The sequence below is a fragment of the Schistocerca piceifrons genome, chromosome 1, assembly GCF_021461385.2.
Source record: "Schistocerca piceifrons isolate TAMUIC-IGC-003096 chromosome 1, iqSchPice1.1, whole genome shotgun sequence".
Classification (NCBI taxonomy): Eukaryota; Metazoa; Arthropoda; class Insecta; order Orthoptera; family Acrididae; genus Schistocerca; species Schistocerca piceifrons.
The window spans coordinates 346,899,467-346,923,919 of NC_060138.1; the positions used below are offsets into that span (position 1 = coordinate 346,899,467).

The 24,453-nt window shown below is 39.9% G+C and overlaps 1 protein-coding gene across 1 annotated transcript in view; it reads right to left on the reverse strand.

The window, feature by feature from the left end:
- Nucleotides 1-269: 269 nt before the first annotated feature.
- The window catches only part of LOC124786628 (eukaryotic translation initiation factor 1A, X-chromosomal), a 34,669-nt gene continuing 10,485 nt past the window's right edge, over nt 270-24,453 (reverse strand). Inside the window, exons 2-6 of the mRNA XM_047254279.1 lie at nt 19,463-19,546; nt 16,006-16,109; nt 15,429-15,561; nt 8,236-8,339; nt 270-571 (exon numbers count right to left, since the gene is read on the reverse strand). Coding sequence (XP_047110235.1) covers nt 566-571; nt 8,236-8,339; nt 15,429-15,561; nt 16,006-16,109; nt 19,463-19,546 — 431 coding nt within the window. The 3' untranslated portion in view covers nt 270-565. The remainder of the gene's footprint in view (nt 572-8,235; nt 8,340-15,428; nt 15,562-16,005; nt 16,110-19,462; nt 19,547-24,453) is intronic.

A 24,453-nucleotide genomic window follows, 5' to 3' on the forward strand; every position in this document is an offset into this window, starting at 1 on the left:
AATTACATCAAAAAAGAATTCTCCAGCACAAATGATGTAACTTTACATTGTTTGCTATTATACATCAATAGGCCTACTAGAGTAACACCAGGAAAATACTTACCACAATGACTACAGTATCGAACTAACACATCAACATCAAATTACCTTTATTATATCCTTTAATACAAGTACATTTAAAATTTTATAACTAATGACATACAGTTTTCTATTAGAGGACTATACATCTCAAAACACAATAAATAAGTTTTGAAAAAATAGCAAAAAAATCATCAGTAAAACGAATTTTATTGCAAATTTAAATGTTTCAAGCAAAACTTCAGAATCCAGCAAATTCAAAATCTCAGTGAGCTATCCAAACCTCATAGTAAAATCTTTAAGCATTACAACAGCTAATTACATATCTGCAATACTGAAAAAAAAAAATCACAAAATTGAGATTGCAAGGACTTAATTTGTCATTTCCTTTTTTTTAGTAAATGTTTTAGATACCAGAGACACTGGCTGGCAACACTGTCTGAAAGTGGTCTCTCACATAAAATATGAACCAGGTGTTCCTCAATCATCATATCTGCAACAACAAAAAAAAATGTGACAATATATTTACAGCGCTCACAGTAACAGAATGCAACAAGCCAGAGTGATCGAGGGCCTTTACAAGAATTCTCTCTCTCTCTCTCTCTCTCTCTCTCTCTCTCTCTCTCTCTCCCTCTCTCTCTCTCACACACACACACACACACACACACACACACACACACACACACACGTTTTACTATAATAAAATAGTTACATTTCAAGGCTGACAGCAAAACTAAGACATCAGACAAATCTTCATTGCCAGATGGTCTGGATCATCTCTATTATTTACTGCAGCAGCTCACAATCACATTTTCTTGAATTAAATTTTTATATTTTTTGGATGCTATAACATTACTTTTGAAACTTATTTTCATCTCTCTTGGACCCTCCACAATTTCTTTTTTGCAAATGTTACAGCAACAAACGAAATACATGACAATATTCACCATGCCCTTTATGTTACAAATTTTTCCAGACTATACTATTGATGGACACTTCCTGGTGCAAATACTTTTAAGTCTTTCACTTACCAACAACCATATCACAGATTTTACCTTTCAGTAAAGAATTTTTTTTTGGCTGGGAGGAAGAGGGAGTGTGTGTGTGTGGGAGGAGAAGAGATTATCTTACAAGGGATATGCCAATTAACAATGATAAATTATTTAATTTTCCTGTGAAGCATAATCATTCATGTTAAATACATCACTCCCTTGTCAAACAAATTTCAAACAAAATTATCTAAGTAGCTACTGCATTCAATTATTTAGCTTCTCCACCTGTTAAAGAAATCTGCAATATAATTTGAAATGTACGGGTATGTTAAGAGCACTGTGATTAGTATACAATAATTTTTCCTGATATCATCTGCCTGATAGTCAAGACGTTTTAAGAAAGAAGTAATGTCACCCCTTATTAGATGATTTCTTTTAAGTACCTCTGTTCACAGAAATCTTATTCATACAACTGTTGTGTACACACTCTTACTTCCCTGATCCTTTCACACAGCAGTGCTAAGACTTTTCAGTGTTGACTTACACATCACGATATTCTGAAATAATTTTGATAAATCTGGTATAAACAACAAATCCATAACAATCAATGCCAACACACAACAACATATATGTACCACTAAGATTTCTGGTTAACGAATTCTACTCGTTCTAGCAAAAATTTTGACACACAATCTGTGAGTGGCAAAGATGTTCAAGCAATGATTGCTGCTGGTTACAAACTGTCGGAAATGATGCGGTCAAGTTAAGGGATTTCCCTCAGCACATGCCTATGCTGTAAGTAGATACACTTAAAACTATTGCCGATGAAAATGGAAACACGTAGACGATTATTTTCTCATTTTATTAGTGGGGGATGCATTAATCATCTGGTCAAGCACTGAAAGTATATTTACCCACTTGCAAAATAGATATACATAATTTAACAAAAAGGTATCAGCCTTCCATAATTAACAGCTGCGCAAACCATCACACCACATTGGTACCAGTAGCTTCACACAACTGCCTCTCTCCTCAATACAAATGCCCATTTGGAGAGCCTCTGCAACACTGTTCGGGTTCAGGGGGAATACCAAGGGGGCTGACGTGTGAATGAGAATTTGGATTGAGGAGGAGGGCATGCTAGTGTAGTCTGTCCACCTGAGCAAAGTACCGGTCTCAGGATGTCATAGAGGGTAGTGCATCTGCCTACCAAGTAGGCCTGGTCTTGGTACAAATCATCATTCATCACTTTAGTTTGCATACATATACCATAGTTCCCAGAATGAGATTTTCACTCTGCAGTGGAGTGTGCGCTGATATGAAACTTTCTGGCAGATTAAAACTGTGTGCCCGACCGAGACTCGAACTCGGGACCTTTGCCTTTCGCGGGCAAGTGCTCTACCATCTGAGCTACCGAAGCACGACTCACACCCGGTCCTCACAGCTGTGGCTACGCCATGTCTCTGCAGTATCCTTTCTTTCAGGAGTGCTAGTTCTGCAAGGTTCGCAGGAGAGCTTCTGTAAAGTTTGGAAGGTAGGAGACGAGATACTGGCAGAAGTAAAGCTGTGAGGACCGGGTGTGAGTTGTGCTTCGGTAGCTCACAAGGGAACCTCCCCATCGCACCCCCCTCAGATTTAGTTATAAGTTGGCACAGTGGATAGGCCTTGAAAAACTGAACAAAGATCAATCAAGAAAACAGGAAGAAGTTGTGTGGAACTATGAAAAAATAAGCAAAATATTCAAACTGAGTAGTCCACACACAAGATAGGCAACATCAAGGAGAGTGTGAACTCAGGATCGCCGTGGTCCCGTGGTTAGCGTGAGCAGCTGTGGAGTGAGAGGTCCTTGGTTCAAGTATTCCCTCGAGTTAAAAGTTTAATTTTTTATTTTCAGTTTATGTGACAAACTCTTACGTTTTCATCACTTCTTTGGGAGTGATTACCATATCCACAAGAAAACCTAAATCGGGCAAGGTAGAAGAATCTTTTTACCCATTCGCCAAGTGTATAAGTTAAGTGGGTCGACAACATATTCCTGTCATGTGACGCACATGCCGTCACTAGTGTCGTATAGAATATATCAGAAGTGTTTTCTTGTGGAGGAATCGGTTGACCTACGACCTTGCGATCAAGTGTTTTCGGTTCCCATTGGAGAGGCACGTCCTTTAGTCTACTAATCGCACGGTTTTGCGGTGCGGTCGCAAAACACAGACACTAAAGTTATTACAGTGAACAGAGAGGTCAATGAACGAATGGACAGATCATAACTATGCGAAAATAAAGAAAGTAAACTTTTCACTCGAGGGAAGATTTGAACCAAGGACCTCTCATTCCGCAACTGCTCACGGTAACCACGGCACTCCTGAACTCACTCTATCCTTGATGTTGCCTGTCTTGCGCATGGACTACTCAGTTTGTATATTTTGCTTATTTTTTTCTTAGATCCACACAACTTCTTCCTGTTTTCTCGATTGATCCGTGTTCAGTTTTTCAAGGCCTACCCACTGTGCCAACTTATAACTAAATCTGAGGGGGGTACAATGGGGAGGTTCCCGTGTCAGATGGTAGAGCACTTGCCCGCGTAAGGCAAAGGTCCCGAGTTCGAGTCTCGGTCGAGCACACAGTTTTAATCTGCCAGGAAGTTTCATATACCATAGTTGTTTCGAGACTTGAGAAGGTCTCTGGAACCATATTGCTCATTTCACATTTGCACAGTGCTACGACAGACTGTTGTGAACATACTAAAAATCCTGAATGTTGGGGTGTGGGCATTGAGATGGGAGGTGGGAGTGGTGCATTAAATGTCACTTTCTAATGTTTTTCTTCTGTAACTCTAAAACCGCAGCTCCTAGCAAAAAAGGTTCCCAGTACAAAATTAAACTACATCACATTTCCTAAAAAAATGATCCTACTCACTTTTTCTATAAGACTAATACTTTGTGCATTGCAGGGGATGGAAAAATCACAGATTATTTAAGGTTTTGTTCTAACAGTATAAAATTAATGCCTATATTTAAATGATGTGGGTTAAAAACTACCATTAAATGTGTGTACCACATGCAAGTGCTACAGAGGCATATTAAGGGCTAAATTATGTTCTGGGAATGTAAAAGGGTGGAGGGGGAATGTGTGGGATAGAAGCACGATGTGTTCATGCCCTTTCCTCTTTCATAACCCTGCAAACTTAAGGTTGAGCAGGTGACCCCCACTCCATCTCCCAAACTATTTCACAAGAAGCAACTATACGCTGATGCACTAACATGGACCATTTCCACTTGTGAATCACTGGTCACAAAATGTGCAGACGTAACTGGGCAGCGTGCAGATACGAGTTACTAGTAACATTAATGCAAGCAATGCATACAGACAGAATCTACTGCATACTATTCTATATCGCTTGAGTGGAAAGTCATTCTTAGTCATCATTTAGTGATATTCTGAAGAAGGAACTTCCTCACCATGAGTGACATTTGTTATTCAGTTTACAAACAGACTATACCTTCCCTGGATTTCGTGTCCAGTTTTCTTACGCGTGTGTTTATATAGTGGAGTTATTTTCAGTTTATTACTTGAGTACTCTTTGTGGTTGTTAAATGATCCATTAATTTGTAAGTGTGATGTTGGCAGTTATCTTTGTAGTGTTGTTGGGAAAGGGATTTGACTGGTAAATGTGGCACACTGGAGCTGTGTATCGTTGAGAGTATATTGTAGGGCCATGTAATTGTGGTGTTAGACACTTGATGGTGAATTAATGACTGGCCAGAAAGCTACTGCACTTATCTCACTATTAACTGTTTTAGTGGTAAGCAACCGTATTTACTCAAATCTAAGCCACACTTTTTTTCCAGTTTTTGTAATCCAAAAAACTGCCTGCGGCTTAGAATCGAGTGCAAAGTAAGCGGAAGTTCTGTAAAATGTTGGTAGGTGCCGCCACAATTAACTTCTGCCGTTGAATATATGTAGCGCTACACAGGCATGCTTTGCATGCACAAAGATAAATACTGGCACCAAAACCTCTGCGTCAGTAAATAAATTAAGGTGGAAGAAGAGTTTTTTCTCTGCTCCGAGTTTCCACCACTGCATTTTCATACATTATCCAACGAAGTAAATACAAATTCTGTATTGTTCATCTACGAATGTAGCAGCCTTTCAATGTACTACGAAAATCCAATTGGCAAGACTGTTTGGGATGTTTGTCAATATAGCCAACTCTACGTTCTGAATTTTTTCCTACCTGTGAGAAGAGATGGTTGCTAATAGGAACTTTTATGAACTGTGAATCACATGCAGTATTCTCTTCACCATAAGAATAATACAAATATAAACATTTTGTCATTTATTGTTTCGTGTTTTGCTGGTATCATTCAAATCCTGTCTGCCTAATAAACTACGAAACTAGAGTGAGACAACAGCAATCGCGGAAGAATATACATATCATGTCATGCTTATATTTGTATTATTCTTATGCCTAATAGTGATACAGTCAGAAATGAAGCACGGCAATTGACTAGATTTTTAAATCTAAGATGACTAATTTCTGTGCAGAATGTTATGTACTAAAGAGGTGTCTGCAAAGATTTTCAAACGGAGAAAAATTTTCGCTAAGCTCTCGTCCAGAACTTGTATCATACACAGTATATTATTTGGTTCTTGTTGATCATTATCAAATAAAGCAGTGTAAGTAACAACAAATAGCAGTCTCTTGCCATTGTTTCGCTAATGAGACGATTCCTCTCTCTCTCATATATATATATATATATATATATATATATATATATGTGCGTGTGTATACCTGTCCTTTTTTCCCCCTAAGGTAAGTCTTTCCGCTCCCGGGATTGGAATGACTCCTTACCCTCTCCTTTAAAACCCACTTCCTTTCGTCTTCCCCTCTCCTTACCTCTTTCCTGATGAGGCAACAGTTTGTTGCGAAAGCTTGAATTTTGTGTGTGTGTTTGTGTTTGTTTGTGTGTCTATCGACCTGCCAGCGCTTTTGTTCGGTAAGTCACCTCATCTTTGTTTTTATATATATATATATATATATATATATATATATATATATATATATAATAGAGAGAAACATTCCACGTGGGAAACTAACGTCTGCTTATGTCTGTGTATGTGTGGATGGATATGTGTGTGTGTGCGAGTGTATACCTGTCCTTTTTTCCCCCTAAGGTAAGTCTTTCCGCTCCCGGGATTGGAATGACTCCTTACCCTCTCCCTTAAAACCCATATCCTTTTGTCTTTCCTTCTCCTTCCCTCTTTCCTGACGAGGCAACCATTGGTTGCGAAAGCTAGAATTTTGTGTGTATGTTTGTGTGTCTATCGACCTGCCAGCGCTTTTGTCTGGTAAGTTTCATCATCTTTCTTTTTATATATATATATATATATATATATATATATATATATATATATATATATATATATATATATATATATATATATATGCGAGCGGCAACAGGTCGTAAACACTCATTATCAGAATGCGACAAACAATGCATGACATAGTACAGTAATGCATTTTCAGCTTAGAGTGACGTTAACACCTATAAGAAAGGGAACGGCACTTATCAGATCAAAGAAAAATACGCAATAATCGATTCAAACCAGATGAAGCACGTGAAAAAGGAAGGGTACCGGTATAAATACGGACGGAGCGCCTGACGCGTAGCAATGGCTACCTGGTGAAGCTTAACTACTAAGCTTATGACTCGAACCAAACTACTGTAGCTGTATCGCCATTCATTCGACCTAAATTGTGTCTCATATTAAAATGGACCAACTTCGTTTAGATTTGGAAGTGTGGCCTAAAACTTTTCTCTCCCCTTGAATTTCGAGTCTCAAATTTCAGGTGCGGCTTAGATTCGGGAATTTTTTTCCCCCTTGATTTCGAGTCTCATTTTTCAGGTGCGGCTTAGATTCGAGAAAATACGGTACACAAATCTCTTCCATTCACAAATTGCTGGCACTTCTGGAATGGGCTGCACTAAATGGTTACCGCATATCCGCAACATGTCTTCCAAGATGGGTGTGAATATGTGCGATGAATGGGGCCAATCACGTTCAGTCCAAAACAGTAATATGCTGCAATGCATCGCCTTACTTTTGTTTAAGTATCTGAAGTTCTGTAACACCTACAGGACCTACTTCTGTTGCAGAGGGAGACAATTTAAGCCTCTTTAAATTTTGGGAGAGGTGAGGCCAAGATCATGGGTTTGCTAGCTCTCATGCTGTGCTTGTATTCTGGACAGTGACGACAATGAAACAGATATTATTTAATACATACTGATAGCATGTTACACTTGGAAAAGGCTCTTCAGTGTGGTAGACATTTTGCAGATCCAGCTGTTGAGCTTTTTCTCGCAACAGCTGATTTAACAACTGCAAGTAAGTACTCATCAAACTGAAAATAACTCCACTATATTAACACAAGCTCAGTGAAGTTATTTTGTCAACTCACATAAGAGAAATGGATGGGAAATGCTGGGGGTATAGTCTGAAAAGCAAGCAGTGTTCATGATGGAGGAAGTTGCCTTTCCCAGAAGAATACTAACAGCTTCTGTATAGGATGACTCAGGATCTGTTTCCCCCCTAGCAGTACAGAACAATAACAATGTACAGATATTTATGTACATTCTGTCCATATGCATTATTTGTATTAGTGTTGCTAATAACTCTTACCTGCATCCTAAACCGTGTTAATGGATTTTATGCAGAATGAACATTTCTCAGGTACATCTGTGCATCATGTTGTCAGTGATTCATAAGACACACTGTAGAGGGTCCATATTACTTTTTGAACCACCCTGTAGTTGCTTCTCGTGATGTAGTGGGCTAGATGGAATCAGAAATAACCTGTGCGATCTTAAATTAAGATCGAATCCAAGCTAGTTTTCTTAATGGAACCTCACACACAAATATATAATTTCTATCAAAACGCAACAGACTCAAAATAATTAGCAAAAATGCACCCTAAAAATACTTTTAGTTGTTACAGTGCATGTTCATGGCTACAATACCACACACAGTTGAGATTACTTATATCTTTGAACCCTACACCAGTTGTAAATACAATTGGTAATTACCTATTCAGCCACCAATTTACACATATGAAAACACAGCACTCACTCAAACAAATTAAGAGACTAAAAATTAGGGTACTCACAGCGTCAACTGGGTCTGCTTCACCTTCATCACTAACTTCATCTCCAAATTCAATATCTTCATCAAATCCATCCTCAACAAATGTAACAGTGTCATTGATACGAACTACAAAGGAACATAAAAAAATGCAAATTAACGAATTATTCATGGCTGAGTTGGGAGATATTAAAAAACTAACTTCTTATTTTGAAACTTTATTGGCAATAATACTTGAGAGTAAGAGGATTACTAAACAGTAGCACCATTAAAAATTGATAAATCATTGTTAATATAATGGAAGCAGCAAGTAACAAATTACTTTCATTTAAAGATATGTATGTCGCCTGCTATCAATGAAATACTCAAATTTTCAAAACCATTAAATTGTGTCTTAAGTTACTACAAAAAGTTGTACTTTGAACCTTCACACACACACACACACACACACACACACACACACACACACACACACAGTAGCGTCAGCAAGCATTGAAAAACATATTACAAAGAAAATGTAAGCAACCCGAGCACTATACGAAGACAGGGGCAATGCCTCGACCCCATGATGATGAACTTTATTAGAAACCTACGGAACACGGAAAATCTCAGGACAAAACTATCTGTGATAAATGAAGTTACAAAACAAGGTACTTAGTACAGTTTCTAACTGTACTCTGGTGAATGATTTTAATGGCCAAAATCTTGCGAGAAATCCAGAAGCAATGTTGTTATAACTGGACCCAATCAAACAATGGAAACTCTAGGTTGTAATATCAACAATACATCTGTTCCCCTTCCCCATCCACATTGTTATTCACGTGATGGTTGCAGTCCGGTCAGAGCTGACAGTGGTAGCGGTCATATGTAGATGAAGGGAGTGAGAGTGTTTTTCTCTTTTTTTTGAGAGGGAGGGTGGTTTGTTCTCAAATTTTTTTTTAATTTCATTCAAGCAAAACTCAGTTGTTATGTTGGTATGAATGCTTTAGCTCCCACAGTAACATACCACTCCTGACTGAAAAAAGGGGTGAAGAACCTAAAATTTGCACCGCAAATATTACGGAAATGGAAAGCTCTTTTCATGTGTGGTTTTCACAGAATGAATTATTGGTAGTCAGGGGCTTGTACTGTTAGTCAATCAATAGATTGTTAGAATACTTAGAAAGTGTATTTTTTGTTCAAACACACATTTTTAAATGGAAAAATAGCTATTGTCACTAACAAATGTCAGTGGTGTTTGCTGCAGGATTCTAATGAGAGTCATTTAAGAGATATTTTGAGAAGTTCTCAAACTGACACTTGTACAATACCTGTGGCAGTACACACTAAAGTACAGCAAAAATACATAAACTAATTATGCGGATTCTGACCATCAACAAGAAAACTGACCATCACAGGTTGTGATCAAAATGACCACCAGCACAGCAAACACACTGCAAGGTCATATGGGGGAATGCTCCCACCAAGGTATAGCTCCTTTATGTCCAATCCAATGATATGGCAACAATTTGTGAAGACATGCTGAAGTACTTCTTGTACTATGGCTGGACAGCTATCATGTCGGTACCACAGATTCCTCCTCATCTGCACAGGAATGTCTTCCAGCATCGTTGAAAGGTGGGCTGTTAGGAGGCTGTGATATTTGTGCACTTTCAGTGTTCCATCTATGAAACACAGGCCTATGAGCTGACGGTGCACAGTATCCAAACCACATACTTACACTCCCAAACAATAGAAGTTCCACCTGATGAAGCCTACAGGGATTGTCAACAAACCAATAGTCCAACAGTTTACTTATCCATGACTGGTAAATATGGCTTCATCACTAAACAAGATGCACAATATATTTGGAGCAGCTCGTATTAATGTCCATATACAGAATTTAACATGATCACCATAATCGTTTCCATGCAGCTCTTGACAGAGAGATGTGATGGGGACGGAACCCATGGTTGGTTGGTTTGTTTAAAAGAGGGGGAAGGAGCCAAACTGCTAGGTCATCAGTCTCTTGTTCTGAATAAAACAATGCAACAAAGGTGAGAACAAAACAAGCAAGACTGACAACACAAAACGGACAGAAAGGAAAAACCACAAGAATAACGGAAGGGCAACACACACTTAAATGGACGTAAGGAGAGAAGAAAATCACAGAAACAGGAAACAGGCAGAAGAGATTAAAATGCCAAATTAGATTACCATGGCTGGCTGAACATGAGATTAAAGCCAGCCACTCTGCAACACATTAAAACCTCCACCCTAAAAGCACTAGGGTGGACAAAGGACATGCGCTAAAACTTAGATCAAATGATAAAACCCACGCTCATTAATAGAATGTAAAACTAAACCAGCCGATCAGGCGTTGTCAGATAAAATTAACGGCAAAGAGTCCGTTAACCAAAGATTTCGTCACAGGGCAGTCAATGTGGGACAGTGCATCAGAATAAGGGCCACTGTCAACCGGGTGCCACATCGACACTGACGCAGGTCTTCATGGCGCAGGAGGTAGCCGTGGGTCACCCAAGCGTGGCCAATGCAGAGTTGGCAGAGAACCACAGAGTCCCTGCGAGAGGCCCGCATGGAGGACTGCCACACATTTGTGGTCTCCTTAATGGCACGTTGTTTGTTGTTTGTACTGAGACTATGCCATTACGTCTCCCAAACCCAAAAAACCTGGCGGTGTAAAAACGATCAGTTATTGGAATGCCAATCTCCATAAGTGGTTTCCGTCTAGCCTGTTTGGCCAGCCTGTCAAGTTTGTTGCCTGGGATTCCGACATGTCCTGTGGTCTACACAAACACCACTGAACGACTGGACCATTCCAGGGCACAAATGGACTCCTGGATGGTCACTACCAAAGGATGACGAGGGTAACACTGGTCGACAACTTGTAAGCTGCTCCAGGATTCAGTACATAGAAGAAACGACTCCCCAGGGCATGAACAGATGTCCTCAAGAGCACGAGAGATAGCCACCAGCTCTGCAGGGAAAACACTGCAGCCATCGGGCAAGGAATTCTGTTCAATATGTCCTACATGGACATACGTGAAACAGACTTGACCATCAGCCATCGAGCAGTCAGTGTAATCCACTTCGTGGCCTCGGTACATGTCAAGAATCGAGAGTAAGTGACAGCAGACAGCCGCAGGGTGAACTGAGTCCTTTGGGTTGGTTGGTTTGCGGAAGGAGACCAGACAGCGTGGTCATCGGTCTCATCGGATTAGGGAAGGATTGGGAAGGAAGTCGGCCGTGCCCTTTCAGAGGAACCATCCCGGCATTTGCCTGGAGTGATTTAGGGAAATCACGGAAAACCTAAATCAGGATGGCCGGACGCGGGATTGAACCGTCGTCCTCCCGAATGCGAGTCCAGTGTCTAACCACTGCGCCACCCCGCTCGGTGAGTCCTTTGGGGCATGTGAAAGGTCCAGGCAAATGGACCTCGAGTATATGTGGTAAAGGCTAGGACTCCAGTTCAGATACAATGGATCGGACGTGAACTGCAATTTTAAGCCCTGACCTGGGCCGCCGATGCAGGATATGAACCACAGGGGGTGGGAAAAGGAGACTGTAATTCAGATGTGCAGGAGAACTACGAACATGTGCAATGGACTTGGTGAGCAGTTGCGCACGTCTAACCTGCAATGGAGGGCCTCCAGCCTCCGCCAGGACACTGGTCACCGGACTCGTTCTAAAAGCTCCCATCATTAGTCGAACGCCACAATGGTGCACTGTGTCGAGTAAACGCAATGCTGATGGCGCCGCCAAACTATAAACCAGACTCCCATAGTTAAGGCGCGATTGAACATGGCTCTGTAGAGCTGCAGCAGCGTAGAGCGATCTGCACCCCAGTTGGTGTTGCTCAGACAGCGGAGGGCACTGAGGTGCTGCCAGCACTTCCGCTTAAGCTGACTAAGGTGAGAAAGCCATGTCAATTGGGTGTCGAAAACCAGTCCTAAAAATCAATATGTCTCCACTACAGAGAGGGGATCATCAGCGAGGTAAAGTTCTGGTTCCAGATGAACGGTACGATGCCAAGAGAAGTACACAACACACGACTTCGTGGCCGAAAACGGTAGTCGTAGGCTAGAGCCTATGACTGCATCTTGTGGCTGGCTCCCTGTAGGTGCCACTCACCAACACCAGTACTGGTGGAGCAGAGTGAAATGCAGAAGTGGTTTGGATACAGAGAGGGTGAGACATATGGCTCTATTGCTGCTGCTAGACCATTAATGGACAATAAAAATAGAGAGAAACTCAATAGAGAGCCCTGTTCAACCCCATTCTCCTGGATATGGGGGAGGGGGAGGGGGGGGGGGGGCTATGGGAGGCACCAACTTGGGCACAGAAAGTACGAAGCAACAGGAAATTCTGTATAAAAATTTGGAATGGGCCTCGGAGACCCCACTCTTATAATGTGGCAAGGATATGTCGTCGCCAGGTGGTGTCGTATGCTTTTTGTAAATCAAAACAAACGACAACAAGGTGTTGGCATCTGGAAAAGGCTGTTCAGCTGGCAGACTTGAGGGACACAAGATCATCAGTGGTAGAGCGACCCAGGCGGAAACTGTCCTGGCACAGAGCCAGTAGCCACGTGACTCCAGGACCCAACCCAACCACCGACACACCATACGTTCCAGCAGCTTATGAAGAATGTTGGTGAGGCTGATGGGCCGATAGCTATCCATATCATACGGGTTTTTGCCAGGTTCCAGCACTGGTACGATGGTGCTCTCCCACCAGTGCGATGGAAAGATGCCGTCGCACCAGATCTGGTTGAAAATCAGGAGGAGATGTCACTTGTAGTCAGACAAGAGATGTTTAATCATCTGACTCTGGATCCGATCTGGCCCAGGAGCTGTGTTGGGGCAATGTGCAAGGGCACTGAGGAGCTCCCACTCTGTAACTGGAGCATTATAGGATTCACTGTGGCGTGTAGTGAACAAAAGGACTTCCCCTTCCATCTGCCTTTTGAGAGTGCGAAAGGCTGGGGGTAATTCTCTAACGCAGAGGCGTGAGCACAGTGCTCATCAATCACATTTTTGGCAGCAGATATCACACCATTTATGTTAACACTGGGGACACCTGTTGGGGTCTGGTACCCAAAAACTTGTTTGATCTTTGCCCAGACTTGTGAAGGTGACGTATGGCACCCAATGGTCGTGACTTATCTCTCCCAACACTCCTGTTTCTGTTGTCTGATAAGCTGGCGAACATGAGCATGGAGCCGTTTAAAGGCTATGAGGTGCTCCACGGAAGGGTGCTGCTTATGCCACTGTCGAGCTCACCAACACTCCTTAATTGCCTTAGTGACTTCCGGCGACCGCCAAGGGACTTTCTATTGGCAGGGCACCATAAAGAACGAGGGATCTTGTTTTCTGCCACAGAAACGATTGTTGTTGTTACCTGCTCAACCGTAGAACCCATGTCAATGGACAATGTGCAGGACACTTTGCTCACTCATTCTACTTTCTTGCGCACTTTTGTGGCATTAACACGCGGAGCTGCTGCAACAGCAGCAAGAATATTGATTTCGCCCTCCTCTGCTGTCACTTGTTTCCTTCTGTTACATTGCCTAGGTGTTACACTACCACTTTCATGTAACTGATTGTAGAGTTTGATGAATGATTGTGACATGGTTGAAGTCTATTGGGCTATTTGCGGCATACACAGTACAAAAACAAATTGCCTTTTCCTACATTCTCCACACACAGTGAGCACGTAGTATTTTTCTACATTGGTAAATCCCACTGTTCACTCCCAACCTACTGCTTGGACTGGCACACACTAGCTGAATGGTCATAACTGCAGAATCTGAGGTACTCCAAACACGCATTATGTACACGGTAAGTGACAAGCAGAACGTGAATTTATGATGAAATTATTTAACTTTTAACTATCACAGAAGCTTTACAAGTTTGTGCTACATACCTACTGTCTATTTTAGAAAAAAAGTTCGACAATACTGACTGGAATACGTACTGAAATCACAATGTTATTGAAGATTAAATATAGAGAGCAAAATGTTATCCACAGCTTGTACAGGAAACAGGCGGCAGTCTGGACATGTAGGAAAATCAGTAGTTGACAACGGAGGAAGACAGGATTACAGTCTATTCCTGGTGTACATATAGTAAGCAGTGAAGGGAGATAAGAAGAAATGCAAAAAACAAATTGAAGTTGTGGAGAAGAAACAATAATTTTAAGCTTTGCCAATGGCAATGAACTTTGAACGGCAAAGGATTTTGAAGATTTGCTGAAGGGAATGCATAGTGTCTTGAGAAAGGGTAACAAAATGAACATAAATAAGAGCAAAACAAATGTAAAGTAATCCCACACACTTAAGTCAGACGAGCCAGTGGGTAGCCAAGTTTTGCTGCTTGTGCAGCAAAATAACTAAAGATGGAATGAGTAAAGAAGATACAAAATTCAGACTGCCAATAGCTAGATAAAACTGAACTGTTAGAAAGCATTCTCTGAACCAATTTGACTTTTAGAGAGAGAGAGAGAGAGAGAGAGAGAGAGAGAGAGAGAGAGAGAGAGAGAGAAGTATACACACGAGGATAATAGAAGATCTTGAAATATGGTACTAGAAGAAATGAATAAGACTAGACAGATAGATCAAGCAACTAAAGGAGAAGTTCTGAACAGAAATGGCAAAGGAAAGAGCTTTGCAGCGCAACTTCATGACAAGAAGGTATAGGTTGATAAGACATATCCTGAGCCGTTAAGGTATAGTTAAATTAGTAATGGAGGGAAATGGGGGAGGGACAGAAAATTGTAGAGGGAGACAAAGGCTAGACTACAAAAAGAATCATCTAACGGCTGTAGGTTGCAGAAGTTATTAACAGATGAAGAGACTTTTAAAGCATAGATCAGAATCGACAGCCATATCAAACTAGTCTTCAGACTGAAGACAACATCAGCAAAAATGATAATACTAAATTGTAAGAAAATTGAATGAACTAATTGTATATGTGTGCAATCTGCTTGGATCCCTATTTTAACACACTTGCTGGACACATGAATTATGCAATTGTTTCCATCATACAGTTCAGTGCTTCAGTCCAGTCCAGCTGAAACTTTAAAAATATATTATCTTCACCAGTACTATATCTATTTGCTACCTTGTAAAATCATGCTAGCAACTAAGTATGCTTTCATTGAGGTCACATATTATATACCATTTTTCACTGAACATGAAAGGCAATTGCATTCTCTTACCTGTTTCTGGAAATTCACCATATGTTTTCAGGTTTCTTGCCTCATCAGGTGTATATTTCAGGATCACATCAGCTTTGGCATCCTGATAATCTCTCAATCCAATGAGTATAATATCACCTTGGTTTATCCAAACCTGAAATAAAAAAAAAATGGCTCTGAGCACTATGAGACTTAACATCTGAGGTCATCAGTCCCCTAGACTTAGAATTACTTTAACTAACCTAAGGACATCACACACACACACACACACACACACACACACACACACACACACACACACACACACATGCCCGAGGCAGGATTCGAACCTGCGACCGTAGCGGTCACGCGGTTCCAGACTGTAGCGCCTAGAACCGCTCGGCCACACCGGCCGGCCCTGAAATAAAGCTTGGATTCTGAAACACACACATTTTTAAACAATTAGCATTTAAATTATGACTGACAGAGTCCATCTTCTTGTAAGGGTGCAATCACAATTATTGTTGGAAGATGCTACTGAATCATCATTTTCTGCACACAAAGAATGAGAGCTTGAATCTAGGATGATTGATCATACAGAAGAATATTAAAAATTTACCTTTTTCCTCAACTTTCCTCGAATATGACACAGTCTCTTTATTCCATCAAAACACATAGCTTCCAACCTGCCATTACCCAACATTTTTGTGACTTGGGCGTATTCTGTAAGAGAAGATTCACTTTTGTTACAAAAGTCTAGATTTATTATGCTGATCTACTTCACGTGTGTGTGTAAAACAATTACTCCTTCATTGCAAGTTACCAAGCAGTGGCTGATGGGAGTAGCCATTTTGACAGAAGGTGTATTACTTTGAACCAATATTCATTCACTCTTTCTGGTTGCTACCAATCTTAGTTCTCAATAATTTGTGTGAAGAAGAGTATCTTCACTGAACATTACAACAAATTTAAATTAACGCAAATTCAATTACATATAACATTTCCGTGATCTGTAACGCCATGTGTTATGAAAACTTCTGTTTGAGTCTGCAGATACAGTGAACACAACGTCGTCATAACTATGGTTGACTAGATTGGTCACACTGAAAAAGCTGTCAGCAGCAACTGAGACCATTCGAAACATGCTTCTCCCATCAGCCATTGCACTGTAACTCCTCTAGAGTGAACCATCATATATATTATGATGGTTAACTTTAGTCCTTCAACTGTTTGTATTCCACCCACAACTTTCCAGTATGGTATTCATATCATATACTGTTTGAATTTCAACATGAACATTAATAACATATGAAGTAGTCGTTTCATTTCTGCATTACTATTCATTCTTTTACTGTATTATATACTATTCAATATGTCGATTATAACATACCTGATGAGCTAAGATCAAATGTAAATCACAGATCATCATTAACAAATAATTAGTAACTGTATAAACTTGCAGTCTGTTGAGCCTTGAGTAGTACGGAAAAGGTTAAGGAAAGTTTACTAAATATGCTGTTGCTATTATTGACAAATTATGAAAGAATAGCTCTACAAAAATATCATTACAGTAAGTTTGCAGATCGCTATTTATAGTACTGTCAACAGAGTTTTGAAGAACACTCAATACATCCAAGATGCCTAGTGATCTACTGTGATAAAAAAGTGGTAATATGTTGCAAAACTGGGCAGTCAGAGGCACTGAGAATATTTGGTGCTGCTCAGTTTATGCATCAGTTTGTTTAAAGCCTGTTATTTGTATTCAGACTGTCTTCTAAACTATATTTCTACTTACAATGTTCTTCTCTTTGAAAAATCTTAATATCACAGCTTGTGATGCACAAAATTAATTGTCAGGAAATTTACTGTTGCATACTGAAGATTACACATTTAAGTTGATTGCAAATGTAAATTAGCTACTAGTATTGGAAATTATGTAACCGTAATTCTACTGAAAATCCTTGTTGTCTAGATAGTCCAACCAAAAATGACCAAAAAATGTTGAATAGGGAAAAGTTTGTGTAGTCATCAGTTTTTGTTCAGTGGTAGGAGGGAGTGCCATGAACAACACACTAAAAATCCTGACTGGTGGGAACTGAGAGTGGGGGTTGGGCAGAGAGTTTAAAAGTAATTAATGTTTTTCTTGAACAACTTTAAAAATGTAGCTTCTAGCAACAATGTTTCCCAGCACAAAATTAGACTACATTGAATTACCCCCAAAAACGTTGTGTATTTTTTTCTACAGGACCAACAGGTGCCACACTGAGGTGGATGGAAAAAATGACAGAGTAATAAAAATAGTGTTTCAATGCTATAAAACTAATGTTTGTCATTAAATAAATAGGGTTACGAAGAAATATTAAGTGTGTGTAACAGCTAAGTGCAGTGGAACTGTATTAAGGGATAAAATTTGTTCAGGGGATGCGACGAGTTGGAGAAGGGAGGGGAGAGTAGACACATACGGGAAGGTTGATCATCACACTGTGATCAGGCACTTCCCTCCTACGTTGTGATCATGCACTTCCCTCCTCCATAAGTCTGAAAACCGATTAGTGAATAGATGATCCCTACTCTCTCTACTGTACTCTCGCAAGAGGCAAGTATAGGAATACCACGAAGTTATAGCGATGTCTATGCACCTCACCTTATGTACCACTGATGACAGTGCACAGACAAGCATGTGGGAGGGACGGGGGTTCTGTTTGCAAAGTGCATTAGTACTATGCGTAATACAGATGTGAGTTTCTAATAATACTAACAAGAAACGCACATGAACAGAATGTATGTAGATGTCTGCACATTGTTCTACACTATTAGAGGTAAAACATTCCCAGTCATCGTGTACAGCAACTATAGTGTTCTTCCAGGAAAGAAAACTTTTACCACCTGTTTGCTTTTCAGTTTACAGACTGTACTTCCCCACAATTTGCTGCCCAGTTCCTTTATGTGAGTACACAAAATAACTTCACTGAGTTCTTGTTTACGCAATGGAGTTATTTTCAGTTTATTAAGTTAGTACTTTTTATTGTAGTGAAGTGAGCTCACAAGCTGGATGTTTTAACTGTCTACCACACTAAAGAGCCTGCCCCAGCAGTAACATGCTGTCAGTATGTATAATATTGTCTACTATCAGTGGCTGGAATATCACATAAAAAATAATAAATTGACCTTCAAAACATCCCCCCCCCCCCCCCCACACACACACACACACACACACATATACACACACACACACTCACTCACACATTCCACCAGTCAGGATTTTTAGCATATCGTTCATGGCACTCGCTCCTACCACTGTAAATAAACTTACAACTGTACAAATTTCTTAACCTAATTTTCCTTTGTTGACTGGACTAAAGCTTTTGAAGCATGTTGTGCTTATTAAGCACACACTGCAATTAATGCTATATCAATTACAAATACTTTTGCTAAACACAGACTCACCTCTTAAGGACACGGTGACTATTGTAATGTACAGAATAGTCACAGGTCATGGTGTTATTTGATTTATCATGGCTGATTTCTACTCTTAACAGACGCACCCTGAGATATTCATTAGCCTAGTACTAAAATGTTAAAAGCACCCCTAAACTGCATCACGAAAGTTACAGAAACAACAGGTATCCATGACTGATCAACTTTGTGTTTGTGATTATGAGCCTAACTTCTCTCCATAAACCTTGAGAAATTAAAATTCCTCTTGGTTTTAGGAAGAGAAGGCAAACTCAGTTAAACTTTAAACTTGCACACTGAGACAACTGGTTGGAGAAGTTACGCAAAAAAAGCCTTCTCCTTGACATGCATTGATGTCTTAACTGGGTAACTTTCCTTATCAATAGTGAAACTTCCTACAGGTAGATATTTACAGTAAGATTAGCATGGACAATATTAACTATCAATTTATTTAGGATACAAACAGAAAAATCAACACTTACATGATGAAAAACTTAACAGGTGTGTATGTGGGAGGTGATGAGGCATGGTATGTGCATGCAGCCTCCCACTCCCACTTCCACAGCTCTGCCCAAATGTTCTTCCGTATTTTGTAGAACAACTTAAAATATTTAACTTACCTTGGCCATCTTCTTTGAAGACCAGCTCTCTTTTCTCAGTCTCATTTTCATTCTTTCCTCTCCTCCTATTTTTACCTCCCTTTCCTAAAAGCGAATTAAAAAAATTATATTGTCATATGTACAAATGCATAACTTTAACACAGAAACCTAAAGTATGGCTAAGGTAGGAAAATGTGTTGTGGACCACAAACTGGCCACAAACTCAGTTACAACAATGACTCAGAAAGCAATCACCCATGTTCACACTGCACACGTTACCAAATGGTCACCAAAAGGTATGCAGCAGATTAAGGACAACCTTAATGCAAACATCTGTTCTTACATAAGCAAAACAAACAGTGGTATCTGGGAACAGTGTGACAAACGTGGGACAATATTTGTTGATCCTAACAAGTTTTTAAGCAACAAATGCTTGGGAAAGGATGGCACGCATTTAAACAGACTAGGATCGATGAATTTTATTAAAATGATTACAGACATCTGTAAAATAATTAAGAACAAGGGAAACTAATACTGTGTGAAGGGGTGAAAGTTAAAAAAAAAAGAACTCTGTTTTCACTCAAAACCCGATGGTATTTCATCAAAATGTACTATTGCTTGACAAAGAGAAACTTCATTTGGTATTCATTCTAAATTTTGTACTGGGTACTTATTTTTGTAGGAAATTGTATAAACATGGTGGTAGTTGCATTTGTGTTGAAAATGGCATAAATTTTACATGTATAAATTACTTAGAAAAATTATCTATACAGAAAGACAGACATAAATGGAAGTGAAATCACTGATGAAAAAACAGATACAACTTGTCCGTACAGGGCTCAAACTGGTGATAGATAATAACATCATGTTACACAACCTTGAAAATATATTACAGGAGACCTCACAAAAGAAACAAGAGTAATTATATTTAGGGATTTCACAATATTGGCTTTGCAAGTGAATCCAAGCAAAAAACTGTTTACTGAACCTCTTAGCAACTTTTGATTTAAAGGCTACAATAGAAATACCAACACGCACCACAAATAGCTCAGCCACAGTCCTTGATCAAATATTTACGAATGTGCCCTTGATATATCCAACACAAACCTTCAATATAGGTTTTGGGGACCACACAGCCCAAGAAATTAATATATTACTAGGAAAACAGCTTGGTTCAACAAAATGCCTAACAAGTACATCTAGGAAGTATTGTGACCAGAACATAGAACATTTTGTTCACTGTATGAGTAAAGAAACTTGGGAAGAGATCTATGAATGTAAAAATGTAAGTGATAAGTTCAATAAATTCTTAAATAGTTTTGGCTATTATTTTGAACTTTCCTTTCCATTTTAAAAAAATGGTCACAAGAAGGGATTTAAAAATAAAGTGAGACAACACGGATACAAATATCTGTTGTGGAGAAGATTACTTCATCAAATACCTACACAGCACACAACATTTCCGGAATTTAAAAACAGATTTTAACTAAGGTCATAAAAAAAAATAAAAAAAAGGGCAAATAGTCCCTTCATAACAAATGCACCAAACAAATTGAAAGCCACATGGGACAAGAAACAGGAATTAAACAGAAAAAAATACCATAACATCAAACTGAAAGAAATCTCATCCATAATGTCTGATCCCCAGCAGACAGCAAATAATGTTAATTCATGCCCAAGGAGAATACTACAAAGATATCGTTGAATTTCCTGGGGAAATTCACCACTCAGCAAAAGCTGAGTCACTGCACAAAAAAGAATTACAAGAGCCACTGAAGACAAAGCACCTCAATCTTCACGAAAGCCTTCATTTAAAAAGCTTCATATTCTTTGATTATCATGTCTATACAGGGTATATACAACCCAGGACAACCGGGAGATCCGGGAAAAAACCCGGGAAATTTTTCATCCGGGAGAAAACCAGAAAAAACTGGGAATTTTTTAGAATTCCAGGAATTTTTCATTGTTTTTGTTTTCAGTTAATTTTTTGTGATTTTGGCTGGTAAGAACCGATACTGTAACAAAAGATATTACTGTATCCCGTTAATGCAGAATAATACTGCAGCAATAAAACACGAATGAGCGAAAAAACAAAAGTAAAACTTAAATTGCAAAGGAAATGCGCCATCTACAGCAACAGAACTCGGTACTCTTAAAAGTGTCTGCCAACAGCAAAATGTGTCAAAGGTTTTAGGAACACTATGTAATGCTTCATAACAACAAATTAACTCTGGTGAGCATGACGTCACAACTGTTTACATTAGATTCATTTTAGCAGTTACGAGCAGGATCATGTGCATGCGCAGTTAAGTAGTACCTTCTCATGCTTCTGGCTACCGAAATGTGGCTTTTGGCTGTGTAAGCAGTCGCAGCCAGCTGCTAGATGCTACTGGGAAAAATTTTACTGGAGCACCCAAGCTGCTGCCATATTCATGCATGCGCAGCAGGCCCAGATCTAGGAGGGGGAGATAATTCATATTCTTGAGGAAAAAACCTTGCTTCACGAAGTGCCTAGCATCCAGCGCTTGTTAGTCTATCTATTATTCATATGACTTTGAAACTCATCCCTGTCGGTTTTTGAACATTTTTGAACACATTCTAAGTATATTTCTGAATGAATCCTAAGTTGATTTGTGAAAGCGTGCATAGTGTACATGATGCCTCTGTCAGGAGAATCCTCGTCGCATGTAGAAACAAACTTTCCTGCAGACAAAAGGAGCCATACGAGCTGAGCGGAGTAAGGCCGCTGTCTGACTGTGCTGTTGATTGGATTTGCGAATGATGAGCGCTGTTATAATTACTAGTAAAATCAATAGAGTCAGACTACAGGAGTGAAAATAAACGAATAACTGGTAAGAAAGATTACGTATTACCTTCTCGGTGTATCCAAGAAAATGAAATTTTGACAAGTTTTCTACCAGATTGCTATACTAGTAAGGGCCAGTTGTACATTCCCCGGCTAGCAGCCGCCTGAAGTTCTATTCTAGAAGAAGCATGGAAAAGGTGTTGTACGCACATGTAACAACGCCTAACTGGAGAATGATAGCGGAATAACTAAATCAGGGATTCTGGCAGAGTTAGTGAAGTTAACCTGCGAATAATCTTTGACATTGGCAGCAATAGTTACAGAATTAGTGATAACAAGACTGTTAGAATGGGGAAGGAGAAGAAACGGGGACATCACACAAATTCCCCCATTAACCATGGACCTTGCAGATGGGGGGGGGGGGGGGGGGGGGAGGCTTGTGTACCTCAGCGATACAGATAGCCGTACCATAGGTGCAACCACAACGGAGGGGTATCTGTTCAGAGACCAGGCAAACGTGTGGTTCCTGAAGAGGGGCAGCAGCCTTTTCTGTAGTTACAGGGGCAACAGTCTGGATGATTGACTCATCTGGCCTTGTAACACTAACCAAAACGGCCTTGCTGTGCTGGTACTGCGAACAGCTGAAAGCAAGGGGAAACTACAGCCATAATTTTTCCCGAGGGCATGCAACTTTACTGTAGGGTTAAATGATGATGGCGTCCTCTTGGGTAAAATATTCCGGAGGTAAAATAGTCCCCCATTCGGATCTCCAGGCGGGGACTATTCAAGGGGACGTTGTTATCAGGAGAAAGAAAACTGGCGTTCTACGCATCGGAGTGTGGAATGTCAGATCCCTTAATCGGGCAGGTAGGTTAGAATATTTAAAAAGGGAAATGGATAGGTTAAAGTTAGATATAGTGGGAATTAGCGAAGTTCGGTGGCAGGAGGAACAAGACTTTTGGTCAGGTGAAGACAGGGGTATAAATACAAAATCAAATAGGGGTAATGCAGCAGTAGGTTTAATAATGAATGAAAAAATAGGAATGCGGGTAAGCTACTACAAACAGCGTAGTGAACGCCTTATTGTGACCAAGATAGACACGAAGCCTACACCCACTACTGTAGTCCAAGTTTATATGCCAACTAGCTCTGCAGATGACGAAGAAATTGATGAAATGTATGATGAGATAAAAGAAATTATTCAGATAGTGAAGGGAGACGAAAATATAATAGTCATGGGTGACGAATTCGGTAGTAGGTGAATATGGATTGGGGGTAAGAAATGAAAGAGGAAGCTGTCTGGTAGAATTTTGCACAGAGCATAACTTAATCATAGCTAACTCTTGGTTCAAGAATCATAAAAGAAGGTTGTATAGATGGAAGAAGCCTGGAGATACTAGAAGGTATCAGACAGATTATATAATGGTAATACAGAGATTTAGGAACCAGGTTTTAAATTTTAAGACATTTCCAGGGGCAGATGTGGACTCTGGCCACAATCTATTGGTTATGACCCGTAGATTAAAACCGAAGAAACTGCAAAAAGGTGGGAGTTTAAGGAGATGGGACCTGGATAAACTGACTAAACCAGAGGTTGCACAGAGTTTCAGGGAGAGCATAAGGGAACAATTGACAAGAATGGGGGAAAGACATACAGTAGAAGAAGAATGGGTAGCTCTGAGAGATGAAGTAGTGAAGGCAGCAGAGGATCAAGTAGGTAAAAAGACGAGGACTAGTAGAAGTCCTCGGGTAACACAAGAAATACTGAATTTAATTGATGAAAGGAGAAAATATAAAAATCCAGTAAATGAAGCAGGCAAAAAGGAATACAAACGTCTCAAAAATGAGATCGACAGGAAATGCAAAATGGCTAAGCAGGGATGGCTAGAGGACAAATGTAAAGATGTAGAGGCGCATATCACTAGAGGTTAGATAGATTACTGCCTATAGGAAAATTAAAGAGACCTTTGGAGAAAAGAGAACCACTTGCATGAATATCAAGAGCTCAGATGGAAACCCAGTTCTAAGCAAAGAAGGGAAAGCAGAAAGGCGGAAGGAGTAAATAGAGGGTCTATACAAGGGCGATGTTCTTGAGGACAATACTATAAAAATGGAAGAGAATGTAGATGAAGATGAAATAGGAGATATGACACTGCGTGAAGAATTTGACAGAGCACTATAAGACCTTAGTCGAAACAAGGCCCCG